At 34.9% G+C, this 22,606-nt stretch overlaps 1 protein-coding gene across 1 annotated transcript in view; it reads right to left on the reverse strand.

The window, feature by feature from the left end:
- Positions 1 to 739: 739 nt before the first annotated feature.
- The window catches only part of LOC117426406 (T cell receptor alpha chain MC.7.G5-like), a 160,499-nt gene continuing 138,632 nt past the window's right edge, over positions 740 to 22,606 (reverse strand). Inside the window, exons 6-10 of the mRNA XM_059032693.1 lie at positions 21,415 to 21,486; positions 3,133 to 3,396; positions 2,842 to 2,889; positions 2,208 to 2,314; positions 740 to 1,533 (exon numbers count right to left, since the gene is read on the reverse strand). Of these exons, the coding sequence (XP_058888676.1) occupies positions 2,208 to 2,314; positions 2,842 to 2,889; positions 3,133 to 3,396; positions 21,415 to 21,486 (491 nt within the window). The 3' untranslated portion in view covers positions 740 to 1,533. The remainder of the gene's footprint in view (positions 1,534 to 2,207; positions 2,315 to 2,841; positions 2,890 to 3,132; positions 3,397 to 21,414; positions 21,487 to 22,606) is intronic.

Below are 22,606 nucleotides of genomic sequence, written 5' to 3' on the forward strand. Positions count from 1 at the left end.
GTTCTTCACTAATTCATACCCTCTTACTCACCCACCAGGGGATTGTGAGAAGTGTTCATTCATTCATGAATGCATGCCTTATACATGTGAGCAACACCGTTTGTTATGAAGGAACATGGAATGAATACAGGTAATTAAACCTACAGGAATGAACAGGGTCTAAATTCAAAATTTATGACGTCAGAACTCAGAGGAAGTGCATATGCTACCAAGATATATAATAGTTTTGTGTTTGTAATACAAATTATACATGAATGAAAGAAGACAGCGTGTGTCTTTCCTCACACATTTCTATATTGCACTACCCAGAGGGCAGAACCATTTCTGTTCCTCTCACTCAGAACTGGGAGAGCCCGCTGTTACAGACCATCCTCAGAACTTCGCTGTGCTTTGCTATGATACATACATGTTTCAGTACCTTTACATCCAGACCATCCTCAGAACCTCACTGTACTTTGCTATGATAAATATATATTTCAGTACCTTTACATCCAGACCATCCTCAGAACCTCGCTGTGCTTTGCTGTGATAAATACATGTTTCAGTACCTTTACATCCAGACCATCCTCAGAACCTCTCTGTGCTTTGCTGTGATACATACATGTTTCAGTACCTTTACATTTTCATACTTAATTTGAAATGCCCAATTAGAATGGCTTCTTGCAGTTGAAACCCTAGCTATATCATACTTTATAAAACCATGGATTTTAACTTTCAGAAAAAGAAACAATTATTTTTGTAATATTTTTTTTTAATTATTATTACAGTATTTTATATGCGATACAGACATGGTGAAAACACACCATTTTGTACATTTAATATGTAATCAATATATACTAGCATAAGCTACATGAAGGATAAATGGCAAAGCACATACTTTTCTAATGAAATTCTGCTTATTTAACAGAACAATGTTGCTGATTCAAGTTACAATGCACTGTTCAATATATCCAATAATATATATTTTGAATATTCACTGTTTGTAATTACTTTGGCATCTATTCACAAAGCTTTCACTCATAACTAACTAGTACATGTGTGCCTTGTGTTTGCACAGTAACAGGAACCACGTAGATGTGCCACTTTTCTCTTTCCATAAGAGCTGAGCTTAAAAAATTTCTTACAGCTTCTCATTTGATCAGTTCCTACTTTTGTTGATGGATGTTTTAAAAAATAATGTTTGAGTTAAAGCTCTGTGAAATACAGTGCATTGTTTAGTTAACTAACATAATAAAACCAGACAGTTTACAATCTATATTTTAAGCACATTGAAAAAATATCTTGATAAAGGCTACATAAATTTTATAAGCAAATTTGATTATTTTAATATTGCATTCTAAAGCATATTGCCATTACAAAATCGATATCATTCTTACTGCTAAAAGTACGGCAAAGTATTTTCAATTTCCAATAATATCTGTAAAGCCTAATCAAACCCACAAGCCTAGAACTTCTGAAAACTGCTTTAATAAAATGTTTGCTTCATTCCTTTTGGTTCAACAATCCATGTCTTGGTCATATATTTGATGTATCCTGTTGCAAAGAAAAGAAAACCAATTGTTAGTGTTATTGATATATCGTCAGTCACCATCGCAGAAATTGCTATGAAAAAATACATTCATAAGGACAACCCTAACAGTAAAAGTAAATGATACTTCCTGTGCTTTAGAGTACACTTATTGATGTTAGACCACTGGATTCAAATTGACCTTCCTCTCCTGGTCTTTGTTCCAACCCTGTTCTAAATGGTTTAAATAAACCATTTAAACCTCCATCCAGACCCTGAAGTAGTTAATGATGTAATTGTATCAGTTAAACCTGGAGTGGAGTGGCCCTCCAGGACTGTGATTGGACCCTCCTCACCTACAGAGTATTATGTGATTCAGGAACAGGAAGCTGTAGCAACACTACTATACTTAGCTCCAGAAATCTGCATATTCTAAAAAAAAAACGATGTTCTTTGCTAATTGTATTGCTGTGGAAAAGCAAAAATATTTGTATAGAGTAAGTTTGCTTCAAGAAGTCTGTGTTTATACTCTGCATGTAACACAAGAAGTCTGTGTTTATACTCTGCGCATCACACAAGGTCTGTGTTTATACTCTGCATGTCACACCACAGTGCCTGGGGATCACTTGCTAATAACAGGTAAGAAAATGGAGCCTCGGTCAGCACTCAGAGAACATGACAGACGGATAACAGAACTCACCTAACTCATCCACGCTCTGACTGTCATGAGCACATTGAATACAATGCTCTTCAGAAATATGACCCTCAGACCCAGCACCATCAAAGACAAAGAGTTCAGATTCTCATCTGAAAGAGACCAGTTCAATAGGGAATCAATACTATGCAAATGTAATGCTAATCTACTCAGAAGATTACAAGTTGTGATTGATATAATCTAGGGATAACAGGCTATTACAATGATATCTCCATAAGACAGGCCTTGTGCAAAGCTTTGTGTCATTTAATAAAACAATTACCAAGGTAATAATAATAATAATAATAATAATAATAATAATAATAATAATAATAATAATAATAATAATCTCTCATAACACCATTCATTGATAAATACATCACGCTAATGACATAAAGCTAAAATGTAACCTTGTGTTGTAATTGCATTGGCAATCTAAAAAAGCAATATTGGCAGGTTGCAGTGTAATAGCCATGCTTTGGGGAAAATCTCTAAACATCCAGACAGACCCCCACATTGGAAAAGTCCATCTAATTGTATTTCTGATTTTATTTTTCAGAACAACTGTTAATACCAGTATTTACTATTTCTAATGAAAATGTGTACAGTGCTAACAGGTGGGTCAATTCAAACAATTTACCTGATTCAAAAACGTATGCCAAGTCAGACACACACACGTTTTCTATATCTGAAACAAAAACAATTAGAAAGATTATTCATTAAATTAATTTTATAATTAATGCCAGAAATCTCCCCCCAGTTTCTGTAATATGCTTCCTTATATTACCCCTGGTTACAATTTCTGACAATTTACTATTTTATTACAGTCTGTTTTAGTGTATTAAATATAGTGCTGTGTTGTTGAGTGTGTCAGCATACATTATTTGAATGAATGAATGATTGTATGCATAGATGAATACATAATTCTTACCAGTGTTGTTTCCTTCAGTCGGTGTGCCGTTAACAAATACATTACAGCTGAAGTTTGATCTCTCTTTGCTTTCTGGGAGAAATGCCACCACACTGTATTGCTCTTCTCCTTCAATTACCGAGGGGTCTACAGAAACGGTTGTATGATTCAATGTAACACTGATGTCATGGGAACTGAAGTCTGTGATGAGACAGGCTCTGGCTTTGCCTTTCTTATTGTCTTCGTCAGATCCTAAGACAAAGGCTGCTGTTTCCGATTTTTTTTCTGTCAAGACAAAAGAGTAAAGTTTCTGTAATGAGGTGATCCTTTATCTAAATTGGGGACACTTTCCCTGCAATCAATATGTTTATCTTATAAACACCAACATACGGTACATTTTGATTACAATATTATGCATACCAAAAGATTAGCAGCACAAAATGCTGAAATGCTGCATTCGAAATATGGATAATGTACTAAATCTGTCATCTGGTTTTACAGACCTCTCTTAGCACTAGTCTTGGGTGACCTTCCCCAATGTAACATTAGCTAGTCCAACATTAGTGTTAATCTGGGTCTGCGCAACCGGTTGATTAAGCCTTTTTAAACAATAATAAGTAACTAGTTAAAACCCTTTAGTGTGCATATACTACGAGCATATTAGCCACATGATACCACACTGCATGTTACTAGATAGTGAATAGTGATAGTATCCTACTTCAAATATCTTGTAGCTATCACTGCACAACACTGTACCAAACCCTGTCCCACAGCACACTTGCTTCTGTGATAATGTCTACATTGCCCAATGGGGATGGAGCTGGTCCTGCCATCTTGTTAAGGTTGAGTACCTCTTAGAAAACACACTATCAATGCCATTCTCAAACATGAACTAGATCCTACTAGAACAAAGGTTCTTAACCTGCAGTCCAGGCACCACTGTTAGTCTGTGATTAAATCCTAGCTGTTCCCTGAAAAAGGTTTATTATTTATTATTATTATTATTATTATTATTATTATTATTATTATTATTATTATTATTATTATTATTATTATTATTATTATTATTTATTTCTTAGCAGACACCCTTATCCAGGGCGACTTACAATTGGTACAAGATTTCACATTATACAGATATCACATTATTTTTACATACAATTACCCATTTATACAGTTGGGTTTTTACTGGAGCAATTTAGGTAAAGTACCTTGCTCAAGGGTACAACAGCAGTGTCCCCCACTGGGGATTGAACCCACAACCCTCCGGTCAAGAGTCCAGAGCCCTAACCACTACTCCACACTGCTGCCCTATAGTTTATACTGAGTCATTGTCTATAAGCCGTAAAGTGTTAATCAAAAAGTTCTGTATTCAAGGCTGGAAACTGCTGTACTGGGCAGTGATTGTCTATCACACTTACCCATTGGCCATCTTATCAGATCCTAAATCAATAACACCAGAGAGTTCAGAAGTGGGTTTAAAAAAAAAGCCTGCGTGACTCCACAACTAATTATGATCTCTCCAGCCTGATTTTTCACACAGTACCCCCACTCACTGAATACTGCCTTATGAATTGGGGATCGATGGAATACTCCCGAAGCTCCACGGAAAGCCAGTTCCAAAGCCAGATATAAACTTCATATCGCTGTTACTATTCACACTCTGACAAACTCTAAGGCAATAACCTTTGTGTTCTATTGTTTATATTGCTACCTTGATAACTGACCCCCAAATAGCTTATCTACAGTAATAACATAGTAATAACACCCCTAAAATAGAATTATTAAGAAATAAAAAATAAATCCCTTTTTAACCTGGCTAAAACATTTGATTCCATATCCAAAAATCATTTTAGTGTTATCAACATTCACACAGTACGGAAATTCTGTTAAAAATGGGCACAATAAAAACTGTGTTTCAAAATATAGTTTTTAAAAACTGATAATGATAACCAACTGGTCTAAATCGGGCTTAAAATAGGAGCCTGGTTCTTTTCTTGCCCCTTTTGAATACAAAAAAAAAAAAAAAAAAAAAAAAAATCACTTGGAAATTTACCATAAACTATTTTGCACCTGTTGTTTTAAAATGTGAATACATATTTGGTTGGACTGGCAGTTTCGTACTAGATCCAAATGTTCATTTCACTCCTCCATCATTATGCTGAATGCACAACCAAAATCCATTTGATCTACCAATCTGTCTGTCTGTCTGACTGTCACATCTGTCATTTCCAGTGCTATGCTTTTTTCATTCCTCAAAAATGTTAGCATTGGAATGGATAGTCATACAGCAATTGTGTGTGTTCTAATTTAATTCAATACTGATTTTTTAAAAATGTTTTCTAAGGATTATATTGGGTTTAGCAGTTTGGTTTATTCTTAATGGACTATTATTTATCAATTAATAATAATATGCAGGGTTTTTTGCTTTATTTTATATAAACCATTGATTTAATTATGTTTAATATCTGAATTCATTGGGCTAGATTGTCAAAGCCTTTATTTGCACTTTTTTTCTGAAAGGAGTCTTTTTAATTGTATATTGCCACTTAATGCAGTCATGATGAAACAACTTTTCTGAATAATGTCTTTCAAATGATAGATAAATAGAATACTCACGACAATTCCATGGAAAGCCACATCTTTTGTTAAGTTAATATCTAGCACTGCATGTCATCCATAACTCTCAAAACAGTCAATCAGATGATGTACAGCAGCAGTAATACAAGTACACGTAATATAATTCATGTGAACACAAACATTTTCCTCAAAACATTGAACTTATTGTATTGCTACGTTTCCGATTAGCACTGATAGAAAACGTACTTGGTTCCACTCTAAGCTGGCTCCCTGATCCGAAGATGATTTTTTCAGTGCTGCTTCTCACACAGTTAGAAAACCCAAATCAAAACCGAAATCCTCACACAACTTGTGTCGTCCCGTGGTCATGTTTAATCCCGCTGGGATGCATCTCCCTGGTGACAGGGGTCCAGAGGAGGCCTATATATATACTCATCCCTGTCTGCACACATTACCTGTCACTGTGAGTTTCAGATAAAACTTGGACAGGACATTCTTTAGCACATGTTATAGAGAACATTGGAATCAGGGGGTGTAAGACAATGCCTGTCCATTTGTCTTCACATATGTCCATTTACTGTATCACATGTTTCAAATTTTAACTGGTAGGTTGCTAACATATTTATGCAATGTTTAACTCAATCTGTAGCATTGATATGTATTGGTAACATCAATGCTCTAGAGATGCTGTTAATTAGTACAGGTTCACATATGCAAGTATAATACTGTACATCACAGACTTAATGTTACCATTTGATTTGTCAATTTAAATGTCACTTATATATATTTTAGGTAAGTAAGTTTAGTTCACTGGTATAGAACTGAGAGCTAATATTACATACACTGTGCACTTACTAGGGTGCACCTTCAGCTGAGTTCCAGATCCAACTAGCATCTTATTCAAGTTGTTATTCACACAGTGAAGCAGCTCAGAGCACAAACATTGCATCCTGACCAGGAATTGCTATGAATTGTTCAGTAACACTGTGTATTGAGTATTGAGTTTTATTTAATGCTTTTATTTGTTTTTTATTTTCACACAGTGAAGTGAGTCAGATTAAACATGCCCTGCTGCTCACAATTTAAATACAAGTCTAACAATATTGTGAAAAAAGAGATCCACACAGAGAGATTTCGGATGACTTACTTGATTCTACTTTGAGGTTTGTCCCTGATCCAAATATAAGCTTCCTTGTAGCATCATTCACACAGTGACAAACACATATCCCAAAACACCAGCACACATCTAAATATGCATTCAATCTTGTATGCATCTAGATTTGGTATGTGTATACTGTAACTGCTCCATTAATATTTAGTCTGTAATTTAGATTTTATGGCAAGCTCTACCTCAACTTATATGCATTGGTAGGTTTTCAGGAATGACAGATATGATGCTGTGAACACATAAGAAATTGCCAGACTTTACCAGCCCAACCCTTGAAAACATTAATGACTATGTTTTTTGTGTTCATGAACATTCTCCTAATTAAAAATTGCTTTAAAAATGAAAACTAATAAACCCTCTCTGAAACAGCTGAAAAAGTTTTCATTAACTACAAACTTCAATGATCCAAACAACCTTTAAAAACAAAAACATTCCTTATCAAACCTTCCTTAAAACAGTCCTAAATGTTTTGTGAATAGGACCCATAGTTATAAGTTTATACTTTAACATAAATACGTGCATGCAGTAAATTGATAATGTGGAACAGCATTTTTACTATAAGGGTGACTCCCTTTCTACAGTATGTCCTCGAAGGTGGTACACACTGTTCCTCACATACATGCCGTTACCATTTGAATGAGTTTGGCTGACACCATAGGGGGTCAGTTAAGGACTATTTATGTATGGACTGACCCTTTTGTAGTTAAGCAAATTTCAAGTACACTGCGTTGACCCATTTCCACACCCTGAATCTGCTACACTGTCCACACCCCACACATCTAAGCAAACCAACTCTTTACAGAATCCCTCCTGCTGATAACGAATCCCTTCCAAAGCAGATCAAATATTTCTCATGCTAAAATAAATCACAGCTTAACATAAATCACACATGTTAGTATATTGCAACTTTTTCATTTGTTCAGTTTGTGTCTTAACAACATCTACCTACCTACTACTGGTATCTCTGTTTTGGTGACCATACAAACGGCATTAATAACTATTGACATTTCTCTGAAGTAGGGCATTATTCCTCTGGCATCATTCACAGAGTACTTATTGCACCCATAGGTATATAATACCAGGCAGTGACCAAGTGACATGTATTTGTATGCTTGTTTAGTCTTTTTGAAATGTTTCTTATATAAATAAACAAGAGACTTACTCGACTGAACTGCAAGTTTTGTTCCTGCTCCAAATATGAGTTTGTTGTTATTCTGATTCACACAATGAATAAACTCAGGTCAAAAACACGCCAGACTGTCCTGACCCGTATACGCCCTACGCTCCTCAATATAACATATCTAAGGGTGTCCATTCATTTCCTCACAATGCCTTTGGTGTTTTACACAGTCAGAATGCTGCAGTGGCTTCAAGCAGACATTTTAAACCACTGTTGCAATAACAGGTCTTGTACACAATTCCTTTATACCACTATTAGTTTCAGTATTTATGGTAACTTTTAATAATCAAGACGTGGACACATTTACTATTACAATACTAATCATGTTTTTCAGTTTCTCAAAAAAAGTGGAACTAATGGCTTAAATTAATGAAGTCACCACTCACCACCATTCTACACGCTAATTAAATTAACACAATTACTTACTGGCTTCCACAATCAGTCGTGTCCCAGATCCAAATGTTATCTTATTACCAATTCCATTCACACAGTGAGGAAATCTATAGCAAAAACCACTGGTCCTGGCTGTCACAAACAGACCATTTCCACGTGCTAATCTCTTACAATTATCTAAATAAAAAGTTCCCAATCTGTGAATCGGGGCAGCTTGTGATCCAAGGTGATCCTTACAATATTTCTACAATAATGCAACCGCATCTCCCTCACATCCAAATGCATCAACAACTCAACAGAATCAACAAACACAAACTGTGCCTTATTAACAAAACCCTATTTGACAGTCAATTCTGAATGTTTTGCATTGCTAATATGTAACCATGTAAAGTTTAAATATGTGAAGCTGTAAAATGTCTTAATATCTAATGTAGTAATAGTGGTGAATTTATCAAGTTGAATCAGTAAAAAAAAGTATGAAACTGGATTCTGCTTTGCATTTCATTATGTATTGAACTATCTCAAATGTAAATTCTATACAGTAGCACATATACGAGAAAGATAACTTGTGCAAAGGGTTCAAGCTATAATGAAATTAACTGACTTGGTTGCACTTGGAGTTTCGTACCAGATCCAAGTATAAGCTTGACGCCACCTGTATCCACACAGTCATACATTCCTTACTAATATCACTGCAATGCTATACTGTGAAGCTGCAGCTTCTTATCACGTTATTCCATCATTAATGAAATACATATTCATGTAATGCTATTTTGTTACCAACTAAATATTCCAAAATGAATATTAATTTTTGCTTTTTATGCATTGAGCTGTGATTAAATTGTAATGATTGGGCCAAATAACAAAAAAACTGCAGTAAACATAACAGAATTGCAGAATCATAACACTGAAATGTAAAGGCACTGGTCACGTTACACTGCAATGTAAAGGCACTGGTCATGTTACACTGCAATGTAAAGACACTGGTCATGTTACACTGCAATGTAAAGGCACTGGTCACGTTACACTGCAATATAAAGGCACTGGTCACGTTACACTGCAATGTAAAGGCACTGGTCATGTTACACTGCAATGTAAAGGCACTGGTCACGTTACACTGCAATGTAAAGGCACTGGTCACGTTACACTGCAATGTAAAGGCACTGGTCATGTTACACTGCAATGTAAAGGCACTGGTCACGTTACACTGCAATGTAAAGGCACTGGTCACGTTACACTGCAATGTAAAGGCACTGGTCACGTTACACTGCAATGTAAAGGCACTGGTCATGTTACACTGCAATGTAAAGGCACTGGTCACGTTACACTGCAATGTAAAGGCACTGGATACATTTTAGTTTAAGGATCCATTTATAAAACATCTACAAATGTGCTGTTTTTGGTTCTGATGGTTTTTAACAAGGAACAGTTCATTACAATAAGATTATAATGATACATTACAAGATTTAGTTCAGAGAATGTTACATGTTTTTTATATGGTTTCTGATAATAACACATTTATAGACTGTTTATAACAGATCCCTAAACTGAAGTGGTACCAAAATACTGTTTAGAAAGCTGCTACATTCATGGAACTAGAACACATTACATGGTACATTTTTTTGTTGTTGATTTGTCTGGCTGTAAGGGTCACCATTATTCAAATGTAAACAAGCATAACCAAATGGAATTTCTTATGCATCTAGATAGCTATTTTTTTGGTTTTGTTTTACTTAATATTAAAAACAAATAGCACATTTTATATTGTATTGCTATATTAAGATCTGCAATCAATTTAACGTTCCGTTTGTTAATAATAGGAATACAAGTATAAAAACAAAGACCAATGCTTACGCATCTTTTTTTTTCTTCTAAACAATAATTATTTTTTACTTACTTGGTTCAACAGTAAGTTTTGTGCCAGATCCAAATGTTATCTTGTAGTTATTAGCATTCACACAGCATGTAATGTTACAACAAAAACCTTGAGCAATTAAGATCATCTGATTTCTACGTGTTTCGCTTGCTTTGCTTAACAATCACATAATACTTCACTAACTTGCTTGGTGCTATACTGTACATATTCCTCAGTGAAGATTATTAATAGGAATATCACGCTATAGAAACACAGTATTATGAAACTTGCACCGAAGAGTTTTTTTTTGGCATTAAACCCTTGTAATTTCATAATGGTTTTCATCCGATTCTAACTGATTTGGTCCTTGTATATAAAATGATTTATTCTATACTCACTGTCCAGCTTGAGAAGATTAACCATTATAATATACTTACACTTACTTGGTTGTACTGAGCGTTTGGTACCAGATCGAAATGTAATCCTGTATCCTCCACTAGTCACAATCTTTGGGAAGCTATAATAGCCTTAGATTTATACTTTATAAAATGTTTATTATTTGAGAAGTTTAAGAAGTTGCATACTTTTGAAAATATGAACATTACACTATCAAGCCACTAACCAATCTGTCTAACACATAATATAAACCAGTATATCCTATTGCACTAACCAATCTGTCTGACACATAATATAAACCAGTAGACCCCATTGCACATTTCTCATCTTATATTTCTAATGATTTAATCTACAGGTCCAGTTTTATCTCATCTTTCCCAATGTCATTCACTTACTTGGTTGTACTGTAAGTTTGGTTCCAGATCCAAATGTAAACTTGTATCCACTACCAGTCACACACTATTAAACACCACACCAAAATCCTTTGAATGGGAAGCTGTACTACAACACATTTGATTGCCACCAATTTAACCACTATTCAAAGATTTCATAGATATTTCATCTGTTTCAAATTAACAATACTAATAATGTACCACATTTGATAAAAAGAAACCCCATGTTGTTTGAAGTACAAAATCTATTCTTTTCACAGATGATTTCTTTACCATATGTATTTTCAGCCCTGAATGTTTATTGTCTCACAGCTTTATCATGTTTTGGGATAATAGTCCTTTCTTGGCATCCTCATTATGACTCCTGATAGTGTTCATGATGTCCTTTATAACTGATTTACAGATGTGTCATTGGTTATTACCCCAGAACTCATAGTTACTTACTTGGACTCACAGTTAGTCTGGTCCCAGATCCAAAGGTTACTTTGATGCCATTCACACAATGAATGGAGCCTCAACAAAAACCTTTAGTCCAGCCGACCCACTGGCAACACTTTACATTATAGATCTGTTATGAATAATAATTACATATCTCTACATGATAATAACACTTTACATCATAAATCTGTTATGAATAATAATTACATATCTCTACATGATAATAACACTTTACATTATAGATCTGCTATGAATAATAATTACATATCTCTACATGATAATGCAATCCATTGATCTTTTAAATAGATCATTTTGTAAAACAGGGTCAACTGAATTTGTCAAAAACAATTTTTCAAGCAAACAACTTGAAATCAATCCATGAACTTGCATGTTTTTTTTTAAATATACATCAGTCAGTTACAAAAGTGTGAGGCAGTTTTCTTTGTTATTTCTGTAAAACAGTGCAGTGGGTTTAAATAGCACTAAGCGGGGTGTATGAAACCATCCGAATGATTTGAAACTGTGTTGAAGTTATTCATTTCACAGATTAAACACATTTTGATATGTTTGAAAATATTAGACCTACTTCTGTGTTGTGCATCTTCATTTCCATAAATGATAGCAAGTTCTGTTATTATTGTGATTGGCATCTTGGTTGTCTAGTACGTTACTGCAAATACTCTGTAAACATCTCAGCAGCTTTAATGATTGATGTACATGAGATTCCAGAGCTGATGGTGTAACCATCTCTGAAATAATTCCTCTTTTAGATCACGTTATACTGTGGCAGGTGAAGCATGATCTTTAAAGAGTTTGTCTGTATTATCTTACACAGTTCAACCTTTATGTCACGATCAATCCACTAACCAATCCATGTAACACATAATATAAACCAGTATATCCTATTGCACTAACCAATCTGTCTAACATATAATATAAACCAGTATATCCTATTGCACGAACCAATCTGTCTGACACATAATATAAACCAGTAGACCCCATTGCACATTGCTTTGATATTCATCTTATATTTTGAATGATTTCATCTACAGATCCAGTTTTATCTCACCTTACCCAATGTCATTCACTTACTTGGTTGTACTATAAGTTTGGTCCCAGATCCAAATGTAAACTTGTATCCACTACCAGTCACAGACTATTAAACAACACACCAAAATCCTTTGAATGGGAAGCTGTACTTTAATCACTATTCAAAGATTTCATAGATATGTCACCTGTTTCAAATTAACAATACTAATAATGTACCACATTTGATAAAGGAAACCACATGTTGTTTGAAGTACAAAATCTATTCTTTTCACAGATGATTTCTTTACCATATATATTTTCAGTGCTGAATGTTTATTGTCTCACAGCTTTATCATGTTTTGAGATAATAGTCCTTTCTTGGCATCCTCATTATGACTCCTGATAGTGTTCATGACATCCTCTATAACTGATTTACAGATGTGTCATTGATTATTATTCCAGAACTGATAGTTACTTACTTGGACTCACAGTTAGTCTGGTCCCAGATCCAAAGGTTATTTTGATGTCATTCACACAATGAATGGAGCCTCAACAAAAACCAGTATATCCCATTGCACGAACCAATCTGTCTGACACATAATATAAACCAGTATATCCTATTGCACTAACCAATCTGTCTAACACATAATATAAACCAGTATATCCTATTGCACTAACCAATCTGTCTAACACATAATATAAACCAGTATATCCTATTGCACTAACCAATCTGTCTAACACATAATATAAACCAGTATATCCTATTGCACTAACCAATCTGTCTGACACATAATATAAACCAGTATATCCTATTGCACTAACCAATCTGTCTGACACATAATATAAACCAGTATATCCTATTGCACTAACCAATCTGTCTAACACATAATATAAACCAGTATATCCTATTGCACTAACCAATCTGTCTAACACATAATATAAACCAGTATATCCTATTGCACTAACCAATCTGTCTAACACATAATATAAACCAGTATATCCTATTGCACTAACCAATCTGTCTGACACATAATATAAACCAGTATATCCTATTGCACTAACCAATCTGTCTGACACATAATATAAACCAGTATATCCTATTGCACTAACCAATCTGTCTAACACATAATATAAACCAGTATATCCTATTGCACTAACCAATCTGTCTGACACATAATATAAACCAGTAGACCCCATTGCACATTGCTTTCATTCTCATCTTATATTTCTAATGATTTCATCTACAGGTCCAGTTTTATCTCATCTTACCCAATGTCATTCATTTGGTTGTACTATAAGTTTGGTTCCAGATCCAAATGTAGACTTGTATCTACTAGCTGTCACACACTAATATTACTGGTTTATTTAACCATGTATTTTACACAAATGCTCTGTCAAAGACTTATGTTATAACAGCACTGAATTCACCATCAAGCTTTAGGATAATAATCCTTGCCTTGACATCAGCATTGTAACTTCTAATACTGCCCTTATTAACTGATCTACGGAAGCAGCATGTGCTATATATAAAGGGTCATTTAACTAAAGTATTACCAATTTGTTTTACATTATTCCAGAACTCATAGTTACTTACTTGGACTCACAGTTAATCTGGTCCCAGGTCCAAAGGTTACTTTGAAGTTGTTATTCACACAATGAATTTTATCTTAACAAAAACCTTTGGATCTGGACAACACTACATTATAGCTCTGTTATGAATAATGCATATCTAAATAGTTATTAAGTATAACTGAAGAATAACCAATGCTATCTTTAACCACCAATTTAATAAGTGATAATACAGTAACATGAAACACACATTTTTACAATTCTTCCATAACTTTAAAGACTACATCTAAGGTGGAAGAATCTATATAAGTTTAGGATTTATATATATTGTAACACTGATAAAGACTTCAGAACAAAATGGATGTCTAAATGTATCTACATGTTTACACTTACTTGGCTGGACAGATAGTTTGGTTCCAGATCCAAATGTAATCTTGTTGTTAAAATTCACACAGTGGTTCACATTGCAACATAAACCTTGGAGCCCATCAATAATCCTTCCAGGACAAGGCAATGACTACATCATAAACCTTGGAGCCCATCAATAATCCCTCCAGCAACAAGGCAATAACTAAACCAGGAGTAACGTTCTGTATTAGTTATAAACAAGACAATCATTTTAATGATCTGCTAATAAGCATCTTTAAATGTGTTATGGAAGTGATGACAATTGGTGACACCTTAGTCTAAATTAACAACAATCTATATACACTTTTCAATGGTCTGTGATTGATAATAATACTTTTTTTGTTTTTTTATTTAGTCGTCGCCAATGGTTTTTACCCCGGTTTTCTCCCTAATTTGAAAAGCCCAATTGTTTTTGTTATCCCGGTTCACCACTGCAGCACCCTGGTGACTTGGGGAATGGAGGCTGGAACACGCATCCTCCAAAACGTGCTCCTACCAATCTGTCATTTTTTGCACTGCAGATCCACAGCGAAGCCACCAGACCTATAGTGCCGGAGGACAACACAGATCTGGTGGCTCCACTGCAGAACCGCAGGCGCCCTATCAGCCACAGGGGTCGCTGGTGCGCGGTGAACCGTGGATTGCCCTGCCGACCTAATCTCTCCCTACCCGGGCGGCGCTCGCCCAATTGTGCGCCGCCCCCAGGAACCCCCGGTCACGGTCGGCTATGGCATAGCCTGGATTTGAACCTCCAATTTCCAGGCTATAGGGCGCATCCTGCACCACGTGGAGCGCCTTTAATGCTATTTAAAGTAACAGTTTTATACTTACTTGGCTGTACTGAAAGTATAGTGCCAGATCCAAGTATAACCTTACTGTAGTCATTCACACAGTGAGTTGCATAACAACAAAAACCATGGACCCTTCAATCAGAAAGTCAAGACCATCATTTCTATCTGTATCTATCGAACACATAACGCTTTAGATAAAGGAACATTGTTGCAATAAGAACAAGTACCTAAGGCATTTAAAATAACGCTGAAGACCTTTACTAACACATGCATAGCTGTTTAATGAATAACAGTGTTACCAATAACATTCATGATGCAGAAAAGGTTTAAGCAATACATTGAATGATGAAACCGTATTACTTTACTGAACATGCTGGTACTATAGGGCACTGTTGTTATCAAACAATTATGTGAAATACACCAGCTTCTACTGCTTAAGAAATACACCAGCTTCTACTGCTTGTGAAACACACCAGCTTCTACTGCTTGTGAAATACACCAGCTTCTACTGCTTGTGAAATACACCAGCTTTTACTGCTTGTGAAATACACCCGCTTCTACTGCTTGTGAAATACACCAGCTTCTACTGCTTGTGAAATACACCAGCTTCTACTGCTTTTTGAATATCTCTGCCCTCTCTCTGTTCATCCACAACGATTCTCCATATAAATGTACTTAATGCATTTGTAAATACATATTATCAATAGATATATCAAATAAAACCGTAATAAAATAACTGAAACGTATATCCCTCAGAATGAACAATTACAATAAAACAATCACTCACTTGGTTCAACAATAAGTTTTGTACCAGATCCAAATGTAAGCTTACGGCCACTGCCATCCACACTGTGACTGGTCTCCTACTAAAATCCTTTAGCTTTGAAGCTGTGGTATGACAATTTTAAAATCATCTCTCTATCAAGTCAAATATTTCTCTCATTCAATGTTTTAGCAATGTCACTACATTATTAACCATTTATTTAGGAATACCTCTTTTTAATCAAAATAAACAATACTAGAGATACTGTCCAATTTACAAATACAATGGCAACAAACAGGAAAGATAATTTATGTATGCCTTACTTTATTTATAGATAATGTTTTACTTACTTGGTGTGACCAAAAGTTTTGTGCCAGATCCAAAAGTTAGCTTAAAGCTGTTAGTATTCACACAGTAAGGAAGTATACAACAAAAACATTTGCCCCTAAGCTAAACTGACTTTACTTTTTGATTTGTTATTGCTATGTGTGTATTGGTTATTAACCACTGTCTTGTTCCCTATTATACTGTAACTGGGATAAAGCTATAACTGGGATAAAGTCCTGTGCCTGGTGCTTTTTGGTGACATCATTTATCCTGGCTACATTGACCACATATCACAAACGCATATGGCAAACCAAATGATCAATTAGAGATATCACAAGATACATTTGAAGATAATATCTTCAGATATTTCACGATATCTTTAAAACATTTACAGATACGTACTTGATATTTAATATAAATTTAGAGATATCTGTAAATCAATTCATTATATCTAAAATGATTCACTATATTTACTAATCTACCTGACTCCACTGATGAGTACTACAGCCCTCTATTATCCTACTTTTAACATTCAGAGATTAACACGATCCTGGTCTTTAAAGGGTTAAATGTGCTTCTAAATTGATGGATCTAAATATATAAAATATTTGGTTTTGTCACAAAGTAATGCAAATCAAAATTTAACAGTGAAAGATATTTAAATCTGGACTTTTACTTACTTGGTTCCACATAAAGTCTTGTGCCATTGCCAAATATAATCTTTTGACTGTTAGAATTCACACAGTGTGACATTCCATACCAAATACCTTTGCACTCATATAAAGCTATGGATATGATGATTTGGAGCACATGTCTGATTCATTTTGATGCCACTGTAGATAGCACACAATTTACTTCATTGAAACACATCCCAATTTCACTAAATTATGCATGAAAGATAATTACAGGTACATCTTACATACCTGTACTTTTATTTTTAAGAATGAGGTTACAATGATATATCAATAGATGTGTTATAAAGGTTGTTACAAACATTGTCAGAGTTCTTATTTCGAACATGATGTTACAGAAATACAGGGTCATATGAACATGGACGTCATTTAATAACCCTGGACTTGCTTATAACATTATATGAAACAAAAGTAATGTGCAATTAAAATGGTATTGTAATAAACTGTCCTGCCTTGTTATTAATCGTTCAACGTTTTAATAAAACATGTAGTTTTGATATATTAATAAATTCCTAAACAAAATGTGGACTTTTCCTAAGACAAATGTGCTCTTTCTGAAAAATGAACTATTTGTTAACTAAGACTGATTATCCAAATGCACATGAGATGTCTTACTCACCTGGTTCAACAGTCACTTTAGTCCCAGATCCGAATGTTATCTTAGTGTTGGCATTCACACAGTGTGGAGCCTAACAGCAAAAACCTGCCACCCTTCAGGTAACACCAAGAGCAGCGATCACTGTGAGCAGGTGACTGACAAATCATTGATGTGGTCAGTGAAAGACTCTGCAACCTGGCATTATTCCCTGTATGTAATTCTAAATCTGGAATGCTGTCTGGAACATTCATTGTGTAGCATGTGGGTGAGAACCACATTCTGGAAGTCAAGATAAAGACATCACTTTACCATTGATTCATTTTAAAACATGAACGTAGCGGCTTACAGAGATTGACTATTAATTTGGTCCCAGATCCAAAGGAGAACTTCCCTCTGAATCCTCCAGTAATCACACACTGCTACTCTGCCTATCCAAACCCTGATGTGGTCTGTGCCCATGCCTATGAACTACAGCACACCCTGCACCTACTAGAGTTTTCTACTGGTTTTGTAGAACTAATACACGTTTGTGATTCTATATTATCAATAAGCCCTGGCATCAATTGAACCAGGTACAATTCTGCACAATCAGAGTTCCTCTGCTGCTCCCAGGTCAATAAAGCTTATTTCAAAATTACAATGAACATTTCAGTAAAGCATCTAGTTGTGCAGTTCTAATGTGCATACCATACATTTGGCTCACAGTGAAAATCTCAAAAGGAAACGTACTTGGTTTAACGTGTAACTGCATTCCATTTCCAAACAGAATTGTCCCATATCCAGAAATCACACAGTATCATAACGCAAACCCACTAGCACCCAGCAATCTCCGAATACGAATAACTGGGAGTCCAGGGAAGGTTGGTCAGTACACGTTAGGAAGAAGTTTTGGTGCCTAAATGTATACATTTTTAATTGTAAAAACAGTTGTATGTTAATGTATAGTGATGTCTGTAACTATTGACTGCCACTATTAATTTCACTTGCATCCCCTTAAGTAGCATGCTATAACTGTACATTTCAAATTAATTTTTTTACATTAGGGTGGAAACATCAAGGCACTATGTCCATCACCCAGACCCCAGCTCTCAAACCAGTGGAACACCAGACCCCAGCTCTCAAACCAGTGGAACACCAGACCCCAGCTCTCAGAGCAATGGAACACTGGATTGATCTGAAGAGGTTGCAGGTGAAAATAAGATACTATATACTAACTAGGCGTCAGTGCATATGACCAAACATTTCTATACTACATATATTATTGATCATTTTTATTTAGGAATATATATTGCTATTGACAGCTGTGTTTACACTATGAGAGCTAAATGATTGATTGAGTATCAGAAACCTCAAGAGCTCTGAGAAATGTAGCAGCTTTGCCCAGTTTTCACCAACTTAAATCATGACATAGACATGGAAATGAAATGCCACCCTTGTTTTATAAACTAATATAGCAGCATGGCAGTATAAGGGTACACTATAATGGTGCCTAACTAAACTAATGTTATTTGATATATTAAATAACATTATATTGGCATTCCAAATATCCACTGTGTTTGTTTCACAAAGACCATCTATCTCATAATTTAGAATGTCACTTTGACCAGCCTATAATGGACCCAAGGAATGTGTTAACATGCATATAGTGTTTAACTGTATTGTTGTGGCATGTTATTAATAATATCTATCTTACATTATCTATCAAATATCGTATAAGAAATGTATAGATGTATTGTTACCAATAACAGATCATTAAACTAATATAATCTGGTATACAGCATATAATGAATTTACTGCAGCAATGAAACTTACGTGTTTCTACTGTCAATCTGGTACCACTGCCAAATATGAGCTTCCGTGAGCCAGATCCTGAAGTCACACAGTGTTAATTACCCTGACAATATCTCTATTTCATGGGCAATTCAAATCACAAGCAACATTTTATATTAATAACACTGGGGCTTGCATCTGCAGTCATTGGTTTTAGTGAACCCCAAATTCTGTATTCTGAACTGAAATGTTTGTTGGTTATCAAGCCTTTCCTCTGTCGATGGTAATATTAAGCAAACTGTGTTGAATCTGAGATTGTGGGATATCAAGATGTTCCTTGACACCCTTCAAATAGTAGTGCAACTATATCTTACGTGGACCAAGAGTGGGACCAAGAGTCCCCGATCATTCACATAACGTATTTACAATCCAGACTGACCCTTGATGGGATATAATGTTAATTATATTAATTCCTTTTATTAATTGCTTATTCATTAGTATCTCAAGACGCTTTAGTACTCTTAAAATAACTGACATAATTACAACACAAAAAAAATTGTTTATTGCAAAATCCAATTCAACATTTTAATTCTATTTTTTACTTACTGGGTTCAACTTGTAGCTTTGTTCCATTTCCAAAAATAATCTTGTTGCCATACCCCACACTGTGCTGTATCTGCTAGCAAAAACTCAACATTTCTACAGGATAACAACACTATGGGCACACTTTACACTTTAAGGATATATAAAATAAATACCACCTGACTATGAATGACATGTTTCGGGTCAACTTGAGGTTGGTTTTAATGACAGTACAGACCAGGACAGTGAGTGTTCTGGGCATCAGAACATACTAAGATGTACCAAAAACAGCTTACAGAGGCTAGCCATGGTGTTTCATAGTGCTTTATTAATCAAGAAGCACAGAGCCCCCAGCACCATGATTATAACAATGACTCTTTATATATGTCCTGGGACAGTAAAACAGCATGTACCTGCACTTATCATTGATTTTGAAAATTGACCATACTTACCGGGTTGTACAGTCAATGTGGTCCCATTCCCAAATATAAACTTGTACCCAGAAATCACACAATGAATTCCACTGTGTCAAAAACGAATCAGTGCAGTGGAACTCATGGTGCGATTGTTAAGCCCATTCCAATCCAGAACCAGGTTGCAACCAGGTCCTTATTTAGGCAATTGAATAAATGGCAGCATAAATCAAGACTCCGGGCTGTGCGCGAGATGTTTGAAGGTTAACAAGGTTCTGAAATGAAGTGGACTGGTCAGGCCACATGTGCTTACCAGTGTAAAAGTATGCCTCAAATCAAGCTGATGCGTGTTCAGATGTATACCCCAACATTACTTACTGTATAATAAATATATATGAATAAACAACACATGTGGAGAATTTAAACCAATATAATTGTCCTTACTGCAGTTTAAGGATCATTTTTTTAAAACATCCATAAATGTGTTATTTAATGTTTCGACTATTAATAGAACAGCCCAACAATTTATTGCAATAATATTACTTGTGTAAAACATCACATATTGTTATAAAGTGATTTCTTAAAAAAGTTATTTCATCTTACAAAGCTATATTGCCATGTAATGTTATCCTTTGTATCTGTTTGTAATGTCCTTTGTAACACATTTATAGATGCATTATTGACTCTTTAAACAGACCCTTAAACTAAAGTGCCGGAATGAATTAATGGGGACCAGAAATCCATGTAAAGATGACATTGCATCTCACTGCATCAATTCTATAGATATCTTTAAACTGCATTCTATAATATATTTACATTGATAACATGCCAGCTATGTCCCTGTACAGTCGACAATTTTGAAATGCTTTCAGATATCTATAAATATCAAAATTAGATTCACGAATCTCAGAAAGGTTGTTACAACAAAAGTAAAGCCTGGCCATGTAAATTGAAATACTTACTGGGTTGGACAAACAGCTGTGTCCCCTGTCCAAATGTTAGCTTATATCCATCAGTCACACAGTATAAACCACCTTATCAAAAACCCCATGCTCAGCGGAAAAGTGATATACAATAGATTTGACAATATGTGCCAAATTAAGGGTTTAATTTATATTTTATCATTGTTGTACAAATCTTCTGTTACTGTTTTCCATGGTTTCTCTTCCATAGTGTTTCTTTCTCTTGTCCAGTCAATTGCACAGACAGAGAATACCTTCAGATGACTTCATTACTCTTGTGAACTCACATTATTAATTACATGGATAAAGTCATTATGATGTTTGCTATGAACCCTCATGTACATGCTTTTTTAAATTGTATCACTATAATAGCTCATTGTTAGTTAAGATCTATCTAATATTGCTTTTAACATACGTTGTACAACATGTAATCAGCCAGATTGTGTTGCTCTTAATGTACACAATGACAGCATGTTCTTACTCGGTAGGCTGTTTTCAACTTTCACTACATTTTTTTTCTGAATATGGATGAGATTTACCAATTCACTGCATGTTTGTAAAATCAATGCATTTACCAATCTCATTTTTTTAACTCTAAGCTTTAATCCACACTCTTAAAAGGTCTGTATTACTCTACATTAGCAATCAATCTTTTCAATGAAATATCAATGCATTATCCCATACTCACTAGATTCAACAATTAGCCTTGTCCCATTGCCAAAGATGAGTTTGTTGGTTGCTCCATAATCCACACAGTGCTAAACCCCCAAACAAAAACCATCATTCGACAGCTCAGCACTCTTAAACCTAGACACTTCTAATGAATACGTATACGCATCATGTACTACTCTGTACTTACACTGGGATTGTAATAAACTGTGAATGGTTCTGCCACATTCTGCTGTAGATAACTGTATTTGAAATAATATGTACTTTCACAGGTTGATTGGTATTTAATGCATCATCATGAAATGCTTATAAAATGTCATCATGAAATGAATGCATTCACATTTTAGTTGATGGATCTGTAATAAATAACTAATTACACATTAATAACTGTGTGTTAAAGGTTGTTACACGACACGCTATAACAGTACGGTGATATAAAATGGGCATCATGTTCCTAAAACACTGTGCATCTATTAATAATGGTCAAATTTATTAACATCCTTTACAACATGATATCGATGCA

This window comes from Acipenser ruthenus, chromosome 11 (genome assembly GCF_902713425.1).
Source record: "Acipenser ruthenus chromosome 11, fAciRut3.2 maternal haplotype, whole genome shotgun sequence".
Lineage (NCBI taxonomy): Eukaryota > Metazoa > Chordata > Actinopteri > Acipenseriformes > Acipenseridae > Acipenser > Acipenser ruthenus.